Consider the following 25,111-nt stretch of genomic DNA (forward strand, 5'->3'; position numbering starts at 1 on the left):
AAGAGTGCAGAGGAGATTTACCAGGATGCTGCCTGGTTTGGAGGGTAGGTCTCATGGGGAAAGGTTGAGGGAGCTAGGGCTGTTCTCTCTGGAGCGGAGGAGGCTGAGGGGAGTCTTAACAGAGGTTTATAAAATGATGAAGGGGATAGATAGAGTGAACGTTCAAAGACTATTTCCTCGGGTGGATGGAGCTATTACAAGCGGACATAACTATAGGGTTCATGGTGGGAGATATAGGAAGGATATCAGAGGTAGGTTCTCTACGCAGAGAGTGGTTGGGGTGTGGAATGGACTGCCTGCAGTGATAGCGGAGTCAGACACTTTAGGAACATTTAAGCGGTTATTGGATAGGCACATGGAGCACACCAGGATGATAGGGAGTGGGATAGCTAGATCTTGGTTTCAGATAAAGCTCGGCACAACATCGTGGGCCGAAGGGCCTGTTCTGTGCTGTACTGTTCTATGTTCTATGACCCTCTGACAGTGCAGCACTCCCTCAGTACTGACCCTCTGACAGTGCAGCACTCCCTCAGTACTGACCCTCTGACAGTGCGGCACTCCCTCAGTACTGACCCTCTGACAGTGCGGCACTCCCTCAGTACTGACCCTCTGACAGTGCGGCACTCCCTCAGTACTGACCCTCTGACAGTGCGGCACTCCCTCAGTACTGACCCTGTGACAGTGCGGCACTCCCTCAGTACTGACCCTGTGACAGTGCGGCACTCCCTCAGTACTGACCCTGTGACAGTGCGGCACTCCCTCAGTACTGACCCTCTGACAGTGCAGCACTCCCTCAGTACTGACCCTCTGACAATGCCGCACTCCCTCAGTACTGACCCTCTGACGGTGCCGCACTCCCTCAGTACTGACCCTCTGACAGTGCGGCTCTCCCTCAGTACTGACCCTCTGACAATGCCGCACTCCCTCAGTACTGACCCTCTGACAGTGCGGCTCTCCCTCAGTACTGACCCTCTGACAGTGCGGCTCTCCCTCAGTACTGACCCTCTGACGGTGCCGCACTCCCTCAGTACTGACCCTCTGACAGTGCGGCTCTCCCTCAGTACTGACCCTCTGACAGTGCGGCTCTCCCTCAGTACTGACCCTCTGACAGTGCAGCACTCCCTCAGTACTGACCCTCTGACAGTGTGCTGTGAGGATCGGCCGGGATTCGATGTTTACAGTGGGGTTTGAGCACTGAAGCGTGAGACTGGATTCTGATGTTGCTGTCACTGAGTAGGAGCTCACACCTCAGGGAAGCTGAAATGTGCTTAAGTAAATAAAAGGCTGTCCATCTGTTAGTGATTTCCGCTGTTTAAACAGTTAACCACTCTGTGAAGCAGACTGTGCAATCTCAATGCCACATGAAGCAGGAAGTGGTTCAGAAACCATCTGCCTCCCCAAACTGCAGCCAATGCTTTGACACGAGGGGCTGTGTAGAGAGTGAGAGAGAGACTAGTTCACACTCCCTGAGTTCACACTGACTGTGTCAGTGGCTGACACATTCACCTCCGTGACAAACACTCAGGCATTCGAGTCCCTTCCATAGACATCAACACTCCATCTACAGACTGCTGTCAGAGGGTCAGTACTGAGGGGGTGCCGCACTGTCAGAGGGTTAGTGCTGGGGGAGTGCTGCACTGTCAGAGGGTCAGTACTGAGGGAGTGCTGCACTGTCAGAGGGTCAGTGCTGAGGGAGTGCTGCACTGTCAGAGGGTCAGTACTGAGGGAGTGCTGCACTGTCAGAGGGTCAGTACTGAGGGAGTGCTGCACTGTCAGAGGGTCAGTACTGAGGGAGTGCTGCACTGTCAGAGGGTCAGTACTGAGGGAGTGCTGCACTGTCAGAGGGTCAGTGCTGAGGGAGTGCGGCACTGTCAGAGGGTCAGTGCTGAGGGAGTGCTGCACTGTCAGAGGGTCAGTGCTGAGGGAGTGCCGCACTGTCAGAGGGTCAGTACTGAGGAAGTGCTGCACTGTCAGAGGGTCAGTGCTGAGGGAGTGCTGCACTGTCAGAGGGTCAGTGCTGAGGGAGTGCTGCACTGTCAGAGGGTCAGTGCTGAGGGAGTGCTGCACTGTCAGAGGGTCAGTACTGAGGGAGTGCTGCACTGTCAGAGGGTCAGTGCTGAGGGAGTGCTGCACTGTCAGAGGGTCAGTGCTGAGGGAGTGCTGCACTGTCAGAGGGTCAGTGCTGAGGGAGTGCTGCACTGTCAGAGGGTCAGTGCTGAGGGAGTGCTGCACTGTCAGAGGGTCAGTGCTGAGGGAGTGCTGCACTGTCAGAGGGTCAGTGCTGAGGGAGTGCTGCACTGTCAGAGGGTCAGTGCTGAGGGAGTGCTGCACTGTCAGAGGGTCAGTGCTGAGGGAGTGCTGCACTGTCAGAGGGTCAGTACTGAGGGAGTGCCGCACTGTCAGATGTAATGTTAAACTAAATTTCCTCCTGCCCTGTCCAGTAATTATCATTCAAGTGATGTCACTGAAACTGTGCAATCATTTTCACATTGCTGTTTGTGGGATCTTGCTGTGTACATGTTGGCTGCTGCATTCCCTACATTACAGCAGTGACTATAAGGAACCACTCCAGTGTTTGAGATGGGCGTGAGTTTGTGAGAAGTGTGGCAGGAAATGTTCTTTCACAGGAAATTAATTTGGCCCAGTTTCTATTCTGAGATCTCGGTCTTACTGAAGTTCCCCTAAAGGTTTGACTCGCACCAGTTGTTCTGTTTTTGGACTCAACCGAGAGATTTGTGCTGAAATTTCGCGGTTTGTCAATTTAAATGGTGTTTTTAAAAGCTGGAAACAAAGAATTCAGCTCCAATCAAAGCGACGATGAAGCTGTGGATTTCTGTGAACCGGTTCACTCGCACTTTTGAAAAGATACTGAGGTCCATTTAACACCCTCTGCATTCTGATTTTTCCATCGTAAAGAATGCAGATGTTACCTGATCAGGATGATCACTCTGTATCAAGGTTATTGATAATAGGGCTATTGATCGTAGATGGGGCTTGGTTAAAACTCAAACCCAGGGATTATAAGAATCCAGGGCCGTGAATATTTGATTGCCAAGCGACTGAAAGCAGAGAGCTCGGTGAACAGTGGTTTTCTGACTGGAGGGAGGTATAGATTGGTGTCTCCAGGTGCTCCTGCTTTATAACTTAAACCACCTGAGTGCAAAACTCCACAAGGATCGTCAGTGATGTTGAGGACACATACGGACTGGCAGAACAGACACAGAGTGGATAAGGTTTCATGCAAAGTAGAGTCATAGGCTTAGAGTCACAGGCTTTTACAGCACAAAAGGAGGCCCTTCAGCCCATCATGACTGTGCCAGCTATCAAGCACCTATCCATTCTATACCCGTTTTCCAGCGCTTGGTCTGTAGTCTTGAATGCTGTGGCATTTCAAGTGTTCATCTCAATGCTTTTTAAATATTGTGAGGGTTCCCACCCTTTCAGGCAGAGAGTTCCAGATTCCCACCACCCGCTGGGTGAAGATGTTTTTTGCTCAAATCCCCTCTAAATCCCCCGCCCCTTACCTTAAAACCTGCAGCTGTATAAGGTGCTGGTGAGGCCACACCTGGAGGACTGTGTACAGTTTTGGTCTCCTTACTTGAGAAAGGATATACTGGCACTGGAGGGGGTGCAGAGGAGATTCACTAGGTTGATTCCGGAGTTGAGAGGGTTGGCTTATGAGGAGAGACTGAGTAGACTGGGGCTATACTCATTGGAATTCAGAAGAATGAAGGGAGATCTTATAGAAACATATAAGATTATGAAGGGAATTGATAAGATAGAAGCAGGGAAGTTGTTTCCACTGGCGGGTGAAACTAGAACTAGGGGGCATGGCCTCAAAATAAGGGGAAGCAGATTTAGGACTGAGTTGAGGAGGAACTTCTTCACACAAAGGGTTGTGAATCTGTGGAATTCCCTGCCCAGTGAAGCAGTTGAAGCTACCTCATTGAATGTTTTTAAGGCAAGGATAGATACATTTTTGAACAGTAAAGGAATTAAGGGTTACGGTGAGCGGGCGGGTCAGTGTAGCTGAGTCCACAAAAAGATCAGCCATGATCTTATTGAATGGCGGAGCAGGCTCGAGGGGCCAGATGGCCTATTCCTGCTCCTAGTTCTTATGTTCTTATTAAATCTATACCCCCTGGTTAATGACCCCTCTACGAAGGGGAAATGTTTCTTTCTGTCGACCGTATCTATGTCCCTCATAAATTTGTACATCGCAATCAGGTCCGCCTCAGCCTTCTCTGCTCCAAGGAGAACAACGCCAGCCTAACCAGCCTCTCTTCACAGCTGAAACACTGCAACCAGGCAGCATCCTGGTGAATCTCCTCTGTAATCCCGCTACTGCAATCACACCCTTCCTATAGTGGCTATATGCTTCAATTTAGGATGTAGAAGGAAGATGATGTAAGTTAAACAGAATGGTGCAATTTTTAAAGGGTTACAGAAACTGAGATCCTGGTTGTATATTCCTCTGCAGGACGGGTGCAAAGGCAATCAAAACTCCGCACTGAATGAGTTCGCACCTGGAGCAGTGTGGACAGTTTTGGTCACCCTACCCAAGGAAGGAGATACTGGCCAGAGAGGGAGCTCAGCCCAGGTTCACCAGACCGATTGTAGGATGGCAGGAAAAATGTGAAAGGACAGGCAGAGCAGGGTTCCCCTGTGGCCATACCCCTCCACAACAGGTATACTGAATTGGATACTGTTGTGGGAGATGCTTTACCTGGGACAAGCTGCGACAGCTGGAGCTCTGATACTGCGTCTGGTTCTACAGCGCAAAAGGGTGGGATGAAGAAGAGGAGAGCAGTAGTGATAGGGGACTCAATGGTCAGAGGTACAGACCGGAGGTTCTGTGGTCGGGACAGAGACTCCCGCATGGTTTGTTGCCTCCCAGGTGCCAAGGTCAGCGATGTCTCTGATCGCGTGCACAGCGTTCTAAAGTGGGAAGGTGATCAGCCAGATGTCGTGGTACACGTCGGTACCAATGACGTGGGAAGGAAGAGTGAGGAGGTCCTAAAGAGTGAGTACAAAGAGCTTGGAAGGAAGTTAAAAAGCAGGACCCTGAGGGTAGTAATCTCAGGATTTTTATAAATGACCTGGATGAGGGCGTGGAAGGATGGATTAGTAAATTTGCGGATGACACTAAAGTTGGTGGAGTTGTAGACAGTGCGGAGGGAAGTGGCAGGTTACAGAGGGACATAGATAAGCTGCAGAGCTGGGCTGAGAGGTGGCAAATGGAGTTTAATGCGGAAAAGTGTGAGGTGATTCACTTTGGAAGGAGTAACAGGAATACAGAGTACTGGGCTAATGGTAAGATACTTGGTAGTGTGGATGAACAGAGGGATCTGGGTGTCCATGTGCATAGATCCTTGAAAGTTGGCACCCAGGTTGAAAGGGTTGTTAAGAAGGCATACGGTGTGTTAGCTTTTATTGGTAGAGGGATTGAGTTTCGGAGCCAGGAGGTCATGCTGCAGCTGTACAAAACTCTGGTGCGGCCGCACTTGGAGTATTGCGTACAGTTCTGGTCGCCGTATTATAGGAAAGATGTGGAAGTGTTGGAAAGGGTGCAGAGGAGATTTACCAGGATGTTGCCTGGTATGGTGGGAAGATTGTATGAGGAAAGGCTGAGGGACTTGAGGTTGTTTTCGTTAGAGAGAAGAAGGTTAAGGGGTGACTTAATAGAGGCATACAGGATGATCAGAGGATTAGATAGGGTGGATAGTGAGAGCCTTTTTCCTCAGATGGTGATGGCTAACACTAGGGGACATAGCTTTAAATTGAGGGGTGAGAGATATAGGACAGATGTCAGAGGTAGGTTCTTTACTAAGAGAGTAGTAAGGGCATGGAATGCCCTGCCTGCAGCAGTAGTGGACTCGTCAACATTAAGAGCATTTAAATGGTTATTGGATAAACATAGAATCATAGAATCATAGGAACCCTACAGTGCAGAAGGAGGCCATTCGGCCCATCGAGTCTGCACCGACCACAATCCCACCCAGACCCTACCCCCACATATGGATGATATTGGAATAGTGTAGATTAGAGGGGCTTTAGATTGGTTTCACTGGTCGGCGCAACATCGAGGGCCGAAGGGCCTGTACTGCACTGTAATGTTCTATGTTCTATGAATGGCAGATGGAGTTTAATTTAGATAAATGCGAGGTGATGCATTTTGGTAGATTGAACCAGGGCAGGACTTACTCAGTTAATGGTAGGAAAGGATGTCCCAAGGCATGGTACATTGGGGAAACCATGCAGACGCTACGACAACGGATGAATGAACACCACTCGACAATCACCAGGCAAGACTGTTCTCTTCCTGTGGGGGAGCACTTCAGCAGTCACGGGCATTCAGCCTTGGATCTTCAGGTAAGCGTTCTCCAAGGCGGCCTTCACGACACACGACAGCGCAGAGTCGCTGAGCAGAAACTGATAGCCAAGTTCCGCACACATGAGGACGGCCTAAACCGGGATGTTGGATTTATGTCACATTATCAGTAACCCCCACAGCTTGCCTCCTGGACTTGCAGGCTGTCCTGTCTGGAGACAATACACATCTCTTTAACCTGTGCTTAATGCTCCCTCCACCCACATTGTCTGTATCTTTAAGATCTGGTTGGCTGTAAGGATTCGCATTCTAATCAGTATTCTGTAACTTGATTTTGTGTCTCTGTGCCCTGTTTGAGAGCACATTTCCACTCCATCTGACGAAGGAGCAGCGCTCCGAAAGCTTATGGTATTTGCTACCAAATAAACCTGTTGGACTTTAATCTGGTGTTGTTAAAACTCTTACTGTGTTATGGGGAGAGGGCAGGGGAGAGGGCCTGGGTAACAGAGTCGATACAGATTCAATGGGCTGAATTACCTCCTTCTGCACTGGAGGGTTTCTATGATTCTCTAAGTCACGAATGGTGCTGAACATTGTGCAGTCACCAGCGAACATCTCCACTTCTGACCTTATGATGGAGGGAAGGTCATTGATGAAGCAGCTGAAGATGGTTGGGCCTCGGACACTACCTTGAGGGACTCCTGCTGAGATGTCCTGGAGCTGAGATGACTGACCCTCCACAACCACAACCATCTTCCGATGTACCAGGTATGACTCCAACCAGTGGAGAGTTTGCCCCCTGATATCCATTGATTCCAGTTTTGCTCGGGCTCCTTGATGCCACACTCGGTTCAATGTGGCCTTGATGTCGAGAGCTGTCACGCTTACCCCACCTCTGGAATTCAGCTCTTTTGTCCATGTTTGAACCAAGGCTGTAATGAGGTCAGGAGCTGAGTGACCCTGGCAAAACCCAAACTGGGCGTCACTGAGCAGGTGATTGCTGAGGAGGTCATAGAGTCATAGACCTACCAGTTCCAGTGTGGAAACAGGCCCTTCAGTCCAACTTCTCCATGCTACCCTTTTTTTTAAACCCCTAAGCTCATCCCAATTGCCTGCATTTGGCCCAGATCCCTCTGTACCCATCTTACCCATGTAACTGTCTACTTGTCAGTGCTGCTTGATCGAACTGTCGATGGCCCCTTCCATCACTTTACTGATGATCGAGAGCAGACTGATTGGGTGGTAATTGGCCGGGTTGGATTTGTCCTGCTTTTTGTGTACAGGACGTACCCGGGCAATTTTCCACATTGTTGGGTAGATGCCAGTGTTGTAACTGTACTGGAAGAGCTTGGCTAGGGGAGCGGCAAGTTCTGGAGCACAAGTCTTCAGATTCCTGGGAAGGATAAATCAGCCGGCAAAATTCCTGCTCAACCCAATGCAAGTCACGGAACCCTCGAGACAGCGACTGAAGCAAGCCCAAGCCTTGTGAAGGGTAATCAGCTCGTGTAGTGTGGTGTAGTGTAGTGTAGTGGAACCAGCAGATTAAAGACATCCTGCCCCCAGCAGATTAAAGACATCCTGCCCCCACCAGATATCCCAGCTCGCTATCATCCACCCCAACTAACCACAGTCACAGGGACAGTGCCACCCACATGGTGCTTCAAGAGAAGGTCACACAGCTAGGAGTCTGGTAGGTCAAAGCTCACAGGTTGGATTGAGTAGCACCAATAGTCTTGCATATGTGTAGATAGATTTACTCATACAATAAATCAGTTCAGACATTTCGATGTCTCTTCTACTGCTCATTAGCCAGTCACAACCAACACACAACTCAGAAGCCTCGAGGGGAAATGGCTGATTCCGGCTCCTATTTCCAATGTTCTGATGCTGCTGGGCATTGCAACGATAGACAGAGTGCAAAAATGGAAAGAGAGTTTAAACCTTTCATACTTCACTGTTTAGACCCCAGCTGGAGAATAGTATCCAGTTCTGGGCTCCACACTTTAGGAGGGATGTCAGGGCCTTGGAGAGGGTGCGGAGGAGATTTACCAGAATGTTCCCAGGGATGAGGGACCTCAGTGAATGTGGAGAGACTGGAGAAGCTGGGATTGTTCTCCTTGGAGCAGAGAAGGTTAAGAGGAGATTTAATAGAGGAGCTCAAAATCAGGAAGAGCTTTGATGGAGTAAATCAGGAGAAAGTGTTTGCAGTGACAGGAGGGTGGGTAACCAGAGGGACACAGATTGAAGAGAATTGGGAAAAGAACCAGAGGGGGAGATGAGGGGAGTTTATTTGACACAGTGAGTTGTTGTGATCTGGAATGTGCTGCCTGAAAGGGCGGTGGAAGCAGATTCAATAATAACTTTCAAAAGGGAATTTGGGAGAGAGTTGAAGGGGAAAGATTTGTAGAATGGAAATAATCGGGGGACTAATTGGATAGCTCGTTCACAGAGTCAGTACTCGGCAGGATGGGCTGAATGGCCTCCTCCTGTGAGTTAAGAATTTCTGATTCCCATATGATCGGTTTCAAATTTGTTAAATTGTATAAAGCCTGGAGTAAAACAGTTTCACTTTTGGGATGAATACTTCAGGGTTCACCTTACTTTGTAAAGCCTGAGAGTATTCCGTACTCATGATGGTGTCAGTACTGGGGGTGGACACAGAGTGAATACTGAGGAGCAGAGAGGCAATACTGAGGGAGCGAGGGTTGGACAGAGTCAAAGCTCGATTTTAATGTTTCCGAGGTTTAGTAAATGCAAACTTTCCTCACTTTCCCAATCACTCAATCCTTCCTGAACTAACTCACTATCCGATAACTATCTTCAACACTTCAATCTCTGATGCAATGATCTCCCCACTCACTCTCCTGTGCAATGATGATAATTACTTTCACTAGTTAATTATCCTTCTAGACCAGAAGTGACTTCACTTCCGCATTCTGCTTGTGCCAAGTTATCTGTCAGAATTCCCGGAAACAGAGCACAGGGAGATAACTCAGTCACTGTTCATCCCCGAATCCTCGCCACTAACATCACAGAGAGGATCACAGCTCCCTTGTGAATGTGAGAAAATCACCTTTAAGTTGCTTAGTCCCATGTTTCACCCAGTGTCCACATGAAGGGTCTTTGTTGGGTTTGGCATTGACTCTGACCAGCTGAATTCAGCAGGAATGTAGAGGAGATTGGAGTGTGTTCCCTGATCCACAACATTTAAACCTTTATACCATCACCGACAGAGTCCAAAGACAGTCACTCCTGACTGGACAACAAGGTCAATGCTCTGAACTGGACAGTAATGGTCTAACTATCCTGATTGGTCAATACAGAGACAGCACATCCTGACTGGACAGTAAAGGAGCCAACAACTCCTGATTGGACAGTAAAGGAACCAACTCTTTCTTACCTTTGCAAAGTCACGGACATCGAAAAGATCAAAAGCGTCAAAAAGTTCACTTTTCCGCATCCCGAAGGTGTCACAACAAGTAGTGAGAAACGTCCGAATGTTCTTCAAACAGAGAAACTGGAAGAAGAGGAAGAAAGTGCAGCTGAATGGACCAATCATTATCAGGAAAGGGATAAGCAGCTACCAACAACTTGCATTTATATAGCACCTTCACAGTTAAATATCCCAGGTTGCTGTATGGCAGCAGAACTCAGTCAAAATCAGACACCGGCACATAGAGAGATAGGACAGGTGGCTAAAAGCTTCATCAAAGAGTTGGGTTTTCAGGAGGTGAGAGAGGTGCAGGGTAGGGGATTCCAGAGCTTAGGGTTCACACAGCTGAAGACACAGGTCCTAGTGAGGAAAGATATAAATTAGACATTGCCCAGAAACTAGAGTGGGAAGAGTGAAGAGATCTCAGATCAGTGAAACTGGAGGAGGTTACAGAGATAGGGAGGGGTGTAGGGGGAATAGGAGGTTACAGAGATAGGGAGGGGTGCAGGGGCTGGAGGGGGTTACAGAGATAGGGAGGGGTGTAGGGGGAATAGGAGGTTACAGAGATAGGGAGGGGTGCAGGGGCTGGAGGGGGTTACAGAGATAGGGAGGGGTGTAGGGGCTGGAGGGGGTTACATAGATAAGAACATAAGAACTAGGAGCAGGAGTAGGCCATCTGGCCCCTCAAGCCTGCTCCGCCATTCAATAAGATCATGGCTGATCTTTTTGTGGACTCAGTTCCACTTACCCGCCCACTCACCATCACCCTTAATTCCTTTTCTTCAGTGTTCACCAAGGAGAGGGGCCATGTTTTTCAGGAAGAGAAGGTGTTACAGGCTAATAGGTTGGAGGAAATAGATGTTCGGAGGGAGGATGTATTGGCAGTTTTGAATAAACTGAAGGTCGATAAGTCCCCTGGGCCTGATGAAATGTATCCTAGGATTCTTTGGGAGGCGAGGGATGAGATTGCAGAGCCTTTGGCTTTGATCTTTGGGTCCTCGCTGTCCACGGGGATGGTGCCAGAGGACTGGAGAGTGGCAAATGTTGTTCCTCTGTTTAAGAAAGGGAATAGAAATGACCCTGGTAATTATAGACCGGTTAGTCTGACTTCGGTGGTTGGTAAATTGATGGAAAAGGTCCTTAGGGATGGGATTTACGACCATTTAGAAAGATGCGGATTAATCCGGGATAGTCAGCACGGATTTGTGAAGGGCAAATCGTGCCTCACAAATTTGATAGAATTTTTTGAGGAGGTAACTAGGTGTGTTGATGAAGGTAGGGCGGTTGATGTCATATACATGGATTTTAGTAAGGCGTTTGATAAGGTCCCCCATGGTCGGCTTATGATGAAAGTAAGGAGGTGTGGGATAGAGGGAAAGTTGGCCGATTGGATAGGTAACTGGCTGTCTGATCGAAGACAGAGGGTGGTGGTGGATGGAAAATTTTCGGACTGGAGGCAGGTTGCTAGCGGAGTGCCACAGGGATCGGTGCTTGGTCCTCTGCTCTTTGTGATTTTTATTAATGACTTAGAGGAGGGGGCTGAAGGGTGGATCAGTAAATTTGCTGATGACACCAAGATTGGTGGAGTAGTGGATGAGGTGGAGGGCTGTTGTAGGCTGCAAAGAGACATAGATAGGATGCAAAGCTGGGCTGAAAAATGGCAAATGGAGTTTAACCCTGATAAATGTGAGGTGATTCATTTTGGTCGGACAAATTTAAATGTGGATTACAGGGTCAAAGGTAGGGTTCTGAAGACTGTGGAGGAACAGAGAGATCTTGGGGTCCATATCCACAGATCTCTAAAGGTTGCCACTCAAGTGGATAGAGCTGTGAAGAAGGCATATAGTGTGTTAGCTTTTATTAACAGGGGGTTGGAGTTTAAGAGCCGTGGGGTTATGCTGCAACTGTACAGGACCTTGGTGAGACCGCATTTGGAATATTGCGTGCAGTTCTGGTCACCTCACTATAAGAAGGATGTGGAAGCGCTGGAGAGAGTGCAGAGGAGATTTACCAGGATGCTGCCTGGTTTGGAGTGTCGGTCTTATGAGGAAAGGTTGAGGGAGCTGGGGCTGTTCTCTCTGGAGCGGAGGAGATTGAGGGGAGACTTAATAGAGGTTTATAAAATGATGAAGGGGATAGATCGAGTGAACGTTCAAAGACTATTTCCTCGGGTGGATGGAGCTATTACAAGGGGGCATAACTATAGGGTTCATGGTGGGAGATATAGGAAGGATATCAGAGGTAGGTTCTTCACGCAGAGAGTGGTTGGGGTGTGGAATGGACTGCCTGCAGTGATAGTGGAGTCAGACACTTTAGGAACATTTAAGCGGTTATTGGATAGGCACATGGAGCACAACAGGATGGTAGGGAGTGGGATAGCTTGATCTTGGTTTCAGATGAAGGTCGGCACAACATCGTGGGCCGAAGGGCCTGTTCTGTGCTGTACTGTTCTATGTTCTATGAGGTAGCCTCAACTGCTTCACTGGGCAGGGAATTCCACAGATTCACAACCCTTTGTGTGAAGAATTTCTTCCTCAACTCAGTCCTAAATCTGCTTCCCCTTATTTTGAGGCTATGCCCCCTAGTTCTAGTTTCACCCGCCAGTGGAAACAACTTCCCTGCTTCTATCTTATCTATTCCCTTCATGATCTTATATGTTTCTATAAGATCTCCCCTCATTCTTCTGAATCCCAATGAGTATAGCCCCAGTCTACTCAGTCTCTCCTCACAAGCCAGCCCTCTCAACTCCGGAATGTTTTTAAACTCCACCCCTCTAGCAATGAAGGACAAAATTCCATTTGCCTTCTTAATCACCTGCTGCACCTGCAAACCAACTCCTTGAGATTCCTGCACAAGGACACCCAGGTCCCTCTGCACAGCAGCATGCTGCAATTTTTTACCATTTAAATAATAGTCCATTTTGGTGTTATTGCTACCAAAATGGATGGCCTCACATTTACCAACATTGTACTCCATCTGCCAGACACTCGCCCACTCACTTAGACTATCGATATCCCTTTGCAGACTTTCAGTGTCCTCTGCACACTTTGCTCTGCCACCCATCTTAGTGTCACCTGCGAATTTTGACACACTACACTTGGTCCCCAACTCCAAATCATCTCTGTAAATCGTAAACAATTGCAGTTCCAACACTGATCCCTGAGACACACCACTATTCACTGATCGCCAACCAGACAAACACCCATTTACCCCCACTCTTTGCTTTCTGTTAGTTAACCAATCCTCTATCCATGCTAATACATTACCCATAACACCATGCACCTTTATCTTATGTAGCAGCCTTTGGTGCGGCACCTTGTCAAATGCCTTCTGGAAATCCAGATACACCACATCCACAGGTTCCCCATTGTCCACTGCACATGGAATGTTCTCAAAGAATTCCACCAAATTAGTCAAACATGACCTGCCCTTCATGAACCCATGCTGCGTCTTACCAATGGGACAATTTATATCCAAATGTCTCGCTATTTCTTCCTTGATGATAGATTCAACCATTTTCCCGACTACAGAAGTTAAGCTAACCGGCCTATAGTTACCTGGTTTTTATCTACCTCCTTTTTAAACAATGGTGTCACATTTGCTGTTTTTCAATCTGCGGGAACCACCCCAGAGTCCAGTGAGTTTTGGTAAATTACAACTAGTGCATTTGCTATTTCTTCCGCCTTCTCTTTTAGTCCCCTGGGATGCATTCCATCGGGACCAGGAGACTTGCCTACCTTTAGCCCCATTAACTTGCCCAACACTACCTCTTTCGTGATGATAGTTTCTAGGTCCTCACCTGCCATAGCCTTCCTGTCATCAATTTTTGACGTGTTATTTGTGTCTTCCACTGTGAAGACCGACACAAAATACCTGTTCAATGCCTCAGCCATTTTCTCATTTCCAGTTATTACATCCCCCTCCTCATCCTCTAAAGGACCAATGTTTATTTTAGCCGCTCTTTTTCGTTTTATATATTTGTAGAAACTTTTGCTATCTGTTTTTATATTCTGAGCTAGTTTACTCTCATAATCCATCGTACTTTTCTTTATCGCTTTATTCGTGGCTTTCTGCTGACAAAGAACAAAGAACAGTACAGCACAGGAAACAGGCCCTTCGGTCCTCCAAGCCTGTGCCGCTCCTTGGTCCAACTAGACCAATCGTTTGTATCCCTCCATTCCCAGGCTGCTCATGTGACTATCCAGGTAAGTCTTAAACGATGTCAGCGTGCCTGCCTCCACCACCCTACTTGGCAGCGCATTCCAGGCCCCCACCACCCTCTGTGTAAAAAACGTCCCTCTGATGTCTGAGTTATACTTCGCCCCTCTCAGCTTGAGCCCGTGACCCCTCGTGATCGTCACCTCCGACCTGGGAAAAAGCTTCCCACTGTTCACCCTATCTATACCCTCCATAATCTTGTATACCTCTATTAGATCTCCCCTCATTCTCCGTCTTTCCAAGGAGAACAACCCCAGTCTACCCAATCTCTCCTCATAGCTAAGACCCTCCATACCAGGCAACATCCTGGTAAACCTTCTCTGCACTCTCTCCAATGCCTCCACGTCCTTCTGGTAGTGCGGCGACCAGAACTGGACGCAGTACTCCAAATGTGGCCTTACCAGCGTTCTATACAGCTGCATCATCAGACTCCAGCTTTTATACTCTATACCCCGTCCTATAAAGGCAAGCATACCATATGCCTTCTTCACCACCTTCTCCACCTGTGTTGCCACCTTCAAGGATTTGTGGACTTGCACACCTAGGTCCCTCTGTGTTTCTATACTCCTGATGACTCTGCCATTTATTGTATAACTCCTCCCTACATTATTTCTTCCAAAATGCATCACTTCGCATTTATCCGGATTAAATTCCATCTGCCACCTCTCCGCCCAATTTTCCAGCCTATCTATATCCTGCTGTATTGCCCGACAATGCTCTTCGCTATCCGCAATTCCAGCCATCTTCGTGTCATCCGCAAACTTGCTGATTACACCAGTTACACCTTCTTCCAAATCATTTATATATATCACAAATCGCAGAGGTCCCAGTACAGAGCCCTGCGGAACACCACTGGTCACAGACCTCCAGCCGGAAAAAGACCCTTCGACCACTACCCTCGGTCTCCTATGGCCAAGCCAGTTCTCCACCCATCGAGCCACTTCTCCTTGTATCCCATGAGCCTTAACCTTCTTAACCAACCTGCCATGTGGGACTTTGTCAAATGCCTTACTGAAATCCAAATAGACGACATCCACGGCCCTTCCTTCATCAACCATTTTTGTCACTTCCTCAAAAAACTCCACCAAATTTGTAAGGCACGACCTCCCTCTTACAAAACCATGCTGTCTGTCACTAATGAGATTGTTCCGTTCTAAATGCACATACATCCTGTCTCTAAGAATCCTCTCCAACAACTTCCCTACCACGGACGTCAAGCTCACCGGCCTATAATTTCCTGGGTTATCCCTGCTACCCTTCTTAAACAACGGGACCACATTCGCTATCCTCCAATCCTCAGGGACCTCACCCGTGTCCAAAGAAGCGACAAAGATTTCCGTCAGAGGCCCAGCAATTTCACCTCTCGTCTCCCTGAGCAGTCGAGGATAGATGCCATCAGGCCCTGGGGCTTTGTCAGTTTTAATGTTCCCTAAAAAACCTAACACTTCCTCTCTTGTAATGGAGATTTTCTCTAACGGGTCAACACCTCCCTCCGAGACACTCCCGGTTAACACGCCCCTCTCCTTCGTGAATACCGATGCAAAGTATTCATTTAGGATCTCCCCTATTCCCTTGGGTTCTAAGCATAATTCCCCTCCTTTGTCCCTGAGAGGTCCAATTTTCTCCCTGACAACTCTTTTGTTCCTAACGTATGAATAGAATGCCTTAGGATTCTCCTTAATCCTGCCTGCCAAGAACATCTCGTGACCTCTTCTAACTCCCCGTTTGAGATCTTTCCTACTCTCTCTGTATTCCTCCAGAGCTCCATCTGTTTTCAGTTGCCTAGACTTAACGTACGCCTCCCTTTTCATTTTAATCAGATCCTCAATTTCCCTGGTTATCCACGGCTCTCGAATCCTACCTTTCCTATCTTTCCTTTTTACAGGCACATGCCTATCCTGCAGCCTTATCAATAGTTCCTTAAAAGACTCCCACATGCCAGACGCGGACTTACCCTCGAACATCCTCTCCCAATCAACATCCACCAATTCCTGCCTAATCCGGCTATAGTCAGCCTTCCCCCAATTTAGCACCCTGCCCGTAGGACAGCACTCATCCTTGTCCATTACTATCCTAAAGTTAACAGAGTTGTGGTCACTATTTGCCACATGTTCCCCTACCAAAACTTTGACGACCTGGCCGGGCTCATTTCCCAGAACTAGTACCTTTAAAGATTTCCCAATCCTCTAGGTTCCCACTAATCTTTGCCACTTTGTATGCATTTTCTTTCAATTTGATCCCTCCTTTATTTCCTTAGATATCCATGGCTGATTATCTCTTTTTCGACAGTCCTTCCTTATCACTGGTATATACTTTTACTGAGCACTGTGAAAGATTGCTTTGAAAGATAGGGATGGGGTGTAGGGGTTGGAGGAGGTTACAGAGATTGGGAGGGGTATATAGGGGCTAGAGGAAGTTGCAGAGATAGGGAGGGGTGTCGGGGCTGGAGGAGATTACAGAGATAGGGAGGGGTGTAAGGGTTGGAGGAGGTTACAGAGATAGGGAGGGGGTGTAGGGGTTGGAGGAGGTTACAGAGATAGGGAGGGGGTGTAGGGGTTGGAGGAGGTAACAGAGATAGGGAGGGGTGAGGCAGTGGAGGGATTTGAAAGCTAGGATGAGAATTTTCTAATTGAGACATTGCCAGACCAGGAGCCGATGCAAGTCAGAGAGTCGAGGGGATGATGGGCGAATGGGATTTGGTCTGAGTTGGGATGAGTTAAAGTTCAGCCTCAATGCTGGTTATAAACTGAGAGTCATGATGTGGAGATGCCGGCGTTGGACTGGGTTGAACACAGTAAGAAGTCTTACAACACCAGGTTAAAGTCCAGCAGGTTTATTTGGTAGCAAATGCCATTAGCTTTCGGAGCGCTGCTCCTTCATCAGATGGAGTGGAAATGTGCTCTCAAACAGTGCACAGAGACACAAAATCAAGTTACAGAATACTGATTAGAATGCGAATCCCTACAACCAGCCAGGTCTTAAAGATACAGACAATGTGGGTGGAGGAGAACAGTGACCACGACACCACACAACCCTGCCACAGCAACCTCTGCAAGACGTGCCAGATCATCGACACGGATGCCATCATCTCACGTGAGAACACCATCTACCAGGTACACGGTACCTACTCTTGCAACTCGGCCAACGTTGTCGACCTGATACGCTGCAGGAAAGGATGTCCCGAGGCATGGTACATTGGGGAAACCATGCAGACGCTACAACAACGGATGAATGAACACCGCTCGACAATCACCAGGCAAGACTGTTCTCTTCCTGTGGGGGAGCACTTCAGCAGTCACGGGCATTCAGTCTCTGATCTTCGGGTAAGCGTTCTCCAAGGCGGCCTTCACGACACACGACAGCGCAGAGTCGCTGAGCAGAAACTGATAGCCAAGTTCCGCACACATGAGGACGGCCTAAACCGGGATGTTGGATTTATGTCACATTATCAGTAACCCCCACAGCTTGCCTCCTGGACTTGCAAGCTGTCCTGTCTGGCGACAATACACATCTCTTTAACCTGTGCTTAATGCTCCCTCCACCCACATTGTCTGTATCTTTGAGACCTGGTTGGCTGTAGGGATTTGCATTCTAACCAGTATTCTGTCACTTGATTTTGTGACTCTGTGCCCTGTTTGAGAGCAGATTTCCACTCCATCTGACGAAGGAGCAGCACTCCGAAAGCTAATAGTGTTTGCTACCAAATAAACCTGTTGGACTTTAACCTGGTGTTGTGAGACTTCTGACTATAAACTGAGATCCAGTGAATCACTGAGTATCGCTTCACGATTACTCTCCTGTTCCCAATCAAAAACAAAACAATTCAGTAACACAATCTGAAAAGAATAACAACTCCAACAAGCATTTGGCTAAAAAGAACACAAGGTCCACCTATCCACATTGTTATTGAATAACAGACAGCTGGTTTTAAACATTGCCTCTCGCTCTCCTGTCACTGGAATGTCAACTTCAGGGGGACACAATGGGTGGGATTTCCAGGTCCCACCTACCTCTGGGATCATCCAATCCCGCCAAAGGCCAATGGACCTTTGGCCATCCACACAGTCTCCATGATGGGTCCCGCCACGAGGGGTCTGGAACATCCGCACCAAGGTGACCATTCTGTCAAGCTTTGCTTAGACACCAGCTCCAGCACTGTACCGAGATCTGGACCTCACCCAGACTGGCCTGAAAGATAGTACAGACTCCTCAGGATGATCCCAGGGTTAAAAGCTTTACTGTGAGATGCTGCATTGCTGGATAAAGAATCCGCCCTTATTGAGCGAGCCACGGCTTGGTGTGAAATTTGTACAAAATATCAGAAAACACCAACACGTCCTGTTGTGAGATTGCCACGAGCCAGGGAGTTTAATGATGCAGTGACAATGGACTTAAAAGTATGGGACAAAGAGGGGGGTATTTTTTTGTCACACTGTATAGATGAGGCGACTGGATTGAGTGTTTTCACTGCAATACCTGGTGAAGACAAATGGACCATTGTTAAAATGGATGGGAACAGGATTCGGGACAGTAACGGTCTATACGGGAAAAATAACATGCTACATACAATACTGATAACATGTTACATACAATACTGGCTGATCAACCAGATGGTAAATTGAAAGTGGCATTGGCATGCATGGTGCACGCAAATAACTCTTTGCCAGTGGTTGGGGGATAGAGTCGAGACCAGTTGTGTATGGCAGGATTCTGGAGTTGCCTTTGGTCCTATCAGATGTTGCCCCTGCTCTCGAAGGGATTAGCATGAACCTGACTTCCTCTGCTCATCTGAATGTGTTCCTTGCAGCCAGAGAGGCTTTCATTAAAGCTGAGGTTTTGGAGAGAATTTCCTGAGTAAGACCATCAGGGATACAGTTTCCACTGGGAGAGAGGATATATTATAAAAGAGAAGACTGGAAAGAGTGGAAAGGGCCTGGCAAAGTGATAGGCAGTGAGGGAAAAGTAACAATTGTACAACACAGGAGTCAAACAGTTCGGGCTCACGCTTGGATACTCATGTGACGCTGACTATATCCTTCCAGATTCTGAAGCACACAGAGTGAGGGGGTGCCACGCACTTCACATAGTCACAAACCGGCCAACCATGAGGAATCTATTATGGCAAATAGAGAATTGATTGGTGATGAATAAATAGGATCAGTTTATTGATTAAAAGAAAATTACCCAAAGGTAATGTCCATGAGGAAGGGGGCGATGTGTGGAGGGATCCCCATCACAGGGAGAGCAGGAAAGGTCACTGGGAAATATAAACACTGAAATATATACACCTGAAGAATGAAGGTTCGGAGATAAGACCCGTGCTTTGGAAAAGTGAGGCAAGGATGTGGAGAGGCAGGAAGTGCACTGCGTTCCGACAGTGATCCAGGACGAGATCCCAAGAAAAAGTCATGACTTTGCAATTAGGGAAAGATCATGTATCATCGCCCAGGAAGGGAGAGCAGGGGAGAATCGGAGCTCGGCAAGAAAAGAGACTACAGAACAAGCGAGGAATGTCACTAGAAGCAGCTTTCATGATAAAAGGGTTTAGTAGCAGTAAATAAACTGGAAGATAAATTGATAAGGAAACAACACAAAACGATTTGGAAAGAATTGGGAGTAGATTTTGAAATGCCAAAAGGGGACAGTCAGTTTTGTCACACACGTCCAGACAGGAGCGACGCACCCTAACACCACAGACCCGGTTACAGCTGGACTGGAAGCACAGACTTTTCGGGAAAAGCTTGTGGATCAGGATATCAGAGTGGACTCCGCTACTGCAGGGAAAGTGAGCTTGCCGATTCTGTCATGATTTTCCCCTGGAACAGATCAATAGATACAACAGCTGCATGTCACAGGGTGGAAATTTCAAACAATGTATATTTGAAACCATCTGAAGAAGCCGGTGATCGATAAGGAACATTCTGGAAATGGAACAAGTGTTTATAAATTGAAGGATATTTTACCGTGAGGTTAGTGCTGGGGAAAAGCAGCTACTTCCAGTTAAAGGCAGAACCTGTGAGGTTCTCTCAGCAATGTTGCCTTAATGCCACAAGAATTGACAGGTGATAAACAAAGTGTAGGATAACGCTTTCCATGTAAAAATAAAAACTACTCTAACACAAATCCCAGAACTCACAGCCCAGGAAGCAGAATAGTCACTCTAAGAACAAAGAACAGTACAGCACAGGAGGCCCTCCAAGCCTGTGCCGCTCCTTGGTCCAACTAGACCAATCGTTTGTATCCCTCCATTCCCAGGCTGCTCATGTGACTATCCAGGTAAGTCTTAAACGATGTCAGCGTGTCTGCCTCCACCACCCTACTTGGCAGCGCATTCCAGGCCCCCATTATCCTCTGTGTAAAAACCAGCCCTCTAATATCTGAGTTATACCTCGCCCCTCTCACCTTGAGCCCATGACCCCTCGTGATCGTCACTTCTGATCTGGGAAAAAGCTTCCCACCGTTCACCCTATCTATCCCCTTCATAATCTTGTACACCTCTATTAGATCTCCTCTCATTCTCTGTACTTCCAGGGAGAACAACCCCAGTTTACCCAATCTCTCCTCATAGCCAAGACCCTCCATACCAGGCAACATCCTGGTAAACCTTCTCTGCACTCTCTCCAATGCCTCCACGTCCTTCTGGTAGTGCGGCGACCAGAACTGGACGCAGTATTCCAAATGCAGCCGAACCAGCGTTCTATACAGCTGCATCATCAGACTCCAGTTTTTATATTCTATACCCCGTCCTATAAAGGCAAGCATACCATATGCCTTCTTCACCACCTTCTCCACCTGTGCTGCCACCTTCAAGGATTTGTGGACTTGCACACCTAGGTCCCTCTGCGTTTTTATACTCTTGATGACTCTGCCATTTATTGTATAACTCCTCCCTACATTAGTTCTTCCAAAGTGCATCACTTCGCATTTATCCGGATTAAATTCCATCTGCCACCTCTCCACCCAATTTTCCAGCCTATCTATATCCTGCTGTATTGCCCGACAATGTTCATCGCTATCCGCAAGTCCAGCCATCTTCGTGTCATCCGCACACTTGCTGATTATACCAGTTACACCTTCTTCCAAATCACTTATATATATCACAAATAGCAGAGGTCCCAGTACAGAGCCCTGCGGAACACCACTGGTCACAGACCTCCAGCCAGAAAAAGACCCTTCGACTGCTACCCTCTGTCTCCTATGGCCAAGCCAGTTCTCCACCCATCTAGCCTTCTCTTCACTCAGTGTAGAGTGAAGAGACTGGGGGAGGTGCCAGCTATCAGAATTGGAAGAAGTGGGGAGAAGGGTGACGGAGATGGGAGCCATCTGGGTAGGCCAGATGTGGGGTGGCACTGAGGGCTGTACGGACTGCCACTGGGCTATGTACAGGCTCGGGATTAATGTACCCTCAATACAATGTTGGTCATGACCTATTCATCTGAAAGTGGAGAATGTTTAATTTAATATGCACAGCACCTCAGAGTCATAGAGGCTTACAGCATGGGACAGCCCAACTTGCCCATGCCGCCCTTTTTTTAAAACACCGAATCCCAATTGCCCGCATTTGGCCCCTATCCATCTATACCCATTTTACCCATGCAACTGTCTAAACGCTTTTTTAAAAAGACAAAGTTGTACCTGCCTCTACTACTACCTCTGGCAGCTTGTTCCAGACACTCTCCACCCTCTGCATGAAACAATTGCCCCCTGGACATTTTTGTATCTCTCCCCTCTCAGCTTAAACCTATGCCCTCATGTTTTAACAAAAGAACAAAGAACAATACAGCACAGGAACAGGTCCTTCGGCCCTCCAAGCCCACGCTGCTCCCTGGTCCAAACTAGACCATTCTTTTGTATCCCTCCATTCCCACTCCATTCATGTGGCTATCTAGATAAGTCTTAAACGTTCCCGTGTGTCCGCCTCCACCACCTTGCCCGGCAGCGCATTCCAGGCCCCCACCACCCTCTGTGTAAAATACGTCCTTCTGATATCCGTGTTAAACCTCCCCCCCCTCACCTTGAACCTATGACCCCTCGTGAACGTCACCACCGATCTGGGAAAAAGCTTCCCACCGTTCACCCTATCTATGCCTTTCATAATTTTATACACCTCTATTAGGTCACCCCTCATCCTCCGTCTTTCCAGTGAGAACAACCCCAGTTTACCCAATCTCTCCTCATAACTAAGCCCCTCCATACCAGGCAACATCCTGGTAAACCTCCTCTGCACTCTCTCCAAAGCCTCCACGTCCTTCTGGTAGTGTGGTGACCAGAACTGGGCGCAGTATTCCAAATGCGGCCGAACCAACATTCTGTACATCTGCAACATCAGACCCCAACTTTTATACTCTATGCCCCATCTGATAAAGGCAAGCATGCCATATGCCTTATTCACTACCTTCTCCACCTGTGACGTCACCTTCAAGGATCTGTGGACTTGCACACCCAGGCCCCTCTGCGTATCTACACCCTTAATGGTTCTGCCATTTATCATATAGCTCCCCCCTACGTTAGTTCTACCAAAATGCATCACTTTGCATTTATCAGGATTGAACTCCATCTTCCGTTTCTTTGCCCAAATTTCCAGCCTATCTATAACCTTCTGTAGCCTCTGACAATGCTCCTCACTATCTGCAAGTCCAGCCATTTTCGTGTCGTCCGCAAACTTACTGATCACCCCAGTTACACCTTCTTCCAGATCGTTTATATAAATCACAAACAGCAGAGGTCCCAATACAGAGCCCTGCGGAACACCACTAGTCACAGGCATCCAGCCGGAAAAAGACCTTTCCACTACCACCCTCTGTCTTCTGTGACCAAGCCAGTTCTCCACCCATCTAGCCACCTCCCCCTTTATCCCATGAGATCCAACCTTTTGCACCAACCTACCATGAGGGACATTGTCAAACGCTTTACTAAAGTCCATATAGACGACATCCATGGCCCTTCCCTCATCAACCATTCTAGTCACTTCTTCAAAAAACTCCACCAGGTTAGTGAGGCATGACCTCCCTCTCACAAAACCATGCTGACTATCGTTAATGAGTTTATTCCTTTCTAAATGCGCATACATCCTATCTCTAAGAATCCTCTCCAACAACTTCCCTACCATGGACGTCAAGCTCACCGGCTATAATAACCTGGGTTATCCTTCCCACCCTTCTTAAATAATGGGACCACATTAGCTATCCTCCAATCCTCTGGGATCTCACCTGTGTCCAGTGCCGAGACAAAGATTTGAGTCAGAGGCCCAGCGATTTCATCTCTCGTCTCCCTGAGCAGCCTTGGATAGATTCCATCAGGCCCTGGGGATTTGTCAGTCTTTATATTCCCTAAAAAACCTAACACTTCCTCCCTTGTAATGGAGATTTTCTCTAACGAGTCAACACTCCCCTCCGAGACACTCCCAGTCAACACATCCCTCTCCTTTGTGAATACCGACGCAAAGTATTCATTTAGGATCTCCCCTACTTCTTTGGGCTCTCAGCATAATTCCCCACTTTTGTCTCTGAGAGGTCCAATTTTTTCCCTGACAACCCTTTTGTTCCTAACGTATGAATAAAATGCCTTGGGATTCTCCTTAATCCTGTCTGCCAAGGTCATTTCGTGACCCCTTTTTGCCCTTCTAGTTCCTCGTTTGAGTTCTTTCCTACTTTCTTTGTATTCCTCCAGAGCTCCCTCCGTTTTTAGCTGCCTGGACCTAACCATAGAACCATACAGCTCAGAAACAGGCCTTTTGGCCCTTCTTGTCTGTGCCAAACCATTTTATGCCTAGTCCCACTGACCTGCACTTGGACCATATCCCTCCACACCCCTCTCATCCATGAACCCGTCCAAGTTTTTCTTAAATGTTAAAAGTGACCCCGCATTTACCACTTTATCCGGCAGCTCATTCCACACTCCCACCACTCTCTGCGTGAAGAAGCCCCCCCTAATATTCCCTTTAAACTTTTCTCCTTTCACCCTCTGGTTTTTTTCTCCCCGAGCCTCAGCGGAAAAAGCCTGCTTGCATTCACTCTATCTATACCCATCAAAATCTTATACACCTCTATCAAATCTCCCCTCAATCTTCTACGCTCCAGGGAATAAAGTCCCAACCTATTCAATCTCTCTCTGTAACTCAGCTTCTCAAGTCCCGGCAACATCCTTGTGAACCTTCTCTGCACTCTTTCAATCTTATTTACATCCTTCTTGTAACCAGGTGACCAAAACTGTACACAATACTCCAAATTCGGCCTCACCAATGCCTTATATAACCTTACCATAACACTCCAACTTTTATACTCGATACTCCGGTTTATAAAGGCCAATGTACCAAAGGCACTCTTTACGACCCTATCCACCTGTGACATCACTTTTAGGGAACTCTGTACCTGTATTCCCAGATCCCTCTGTTCAACTGCACTCTTCAGAGTCCTACCATTTACCCTGTACGTTCTTCTTTGGTTTGTCCTTCCAAAGTGCAATATCTCACGCTTGTCTGCGTTAAATTCCATTTGCCATTTTTCAGCCCATTTTTCTAGTTGGTCCAAATCCCTCTGCAAGCTTTGAAAACCTTCCTCACTGTCCACTACACCTCCAATCTTTGTATCATCAGCAAACTTGCTGATCCAATTTACCATATTATCATCCAGATCATTGATATAGATGACAAACAACAATGGACCCAACACCGATCCCTGCGGCACACCACTAGTCACAGGCCTCCACTCATAGAACATAGAACAGTACAGCACAGAACAGGCCCTTCGGCCCACGATGTTGTGCCGAGCTTTATCTGAAACCAAGATCAAGCTATCCCACTCCCTATCATCCTGGTGTGCTCCATGTGCCTATCCAATAACCGCTTAAATGTTTCTAAAGTGTCTGACTCCACTATCACTGCAGGCAGTCCATTCCACACCCCAACCACTCTCTGCGTAAAGAACCTACCTCTGATATCCGTCCTGTATCTCCCACCACGAACCCTATAGTTATGCCCCCTTGTAATAGCTCCATCCACCCGAGGAAATAGTCTTTGAACGTTCACTCTATCTATCCCCTTCATCATTTTATACACCTCTATTAAGTCTCCCCTCAGCCTCCTCCGCTCCAGAGAGAACAGCCCTAGCTCCCTCAACCTTTCCTCATAT

General features: G+C 47.7%; 1 protein-coding gene across 1 annotated transcript in view; it reads right to left on the reverse strand.

Moving 5' to 3' along the window:
• Window positions 1–25,111, reverse strand: part of vav3a (vav 3 guanine nucleotide exchange factor a) — a 232,985-nt gene that overhangs the window by 192,297 nt on the left and 15,577 nt on the right. The window contains exon 2 of the mRNA XM_078219234.1: window positions 9,732–9,848. Within this exon, the coding sequence (XP_078075360.1) occupies window positions 9,732–9,848 (117 nt within the window). The remainder of the gene's footprint in view (window positions 1–9,731; window positions 9,849–25,111) is intronic.

Source organism: Mustelus asterias, chromosome 8, assembly GCF_964213995.1.
Source record: "Mustelus asterias chromosome 8, sMusAst1.hap1.1, whole genome shotgun sequence".
In the NCBI taxonomy this organism is placed as follows: domain Eukaryota; kingdom Metazoa; phylum Chordata; class Chondrichthyes; order Carcharhiniformes; family Triakidae; genus Mustelus; species Mustelus asterias.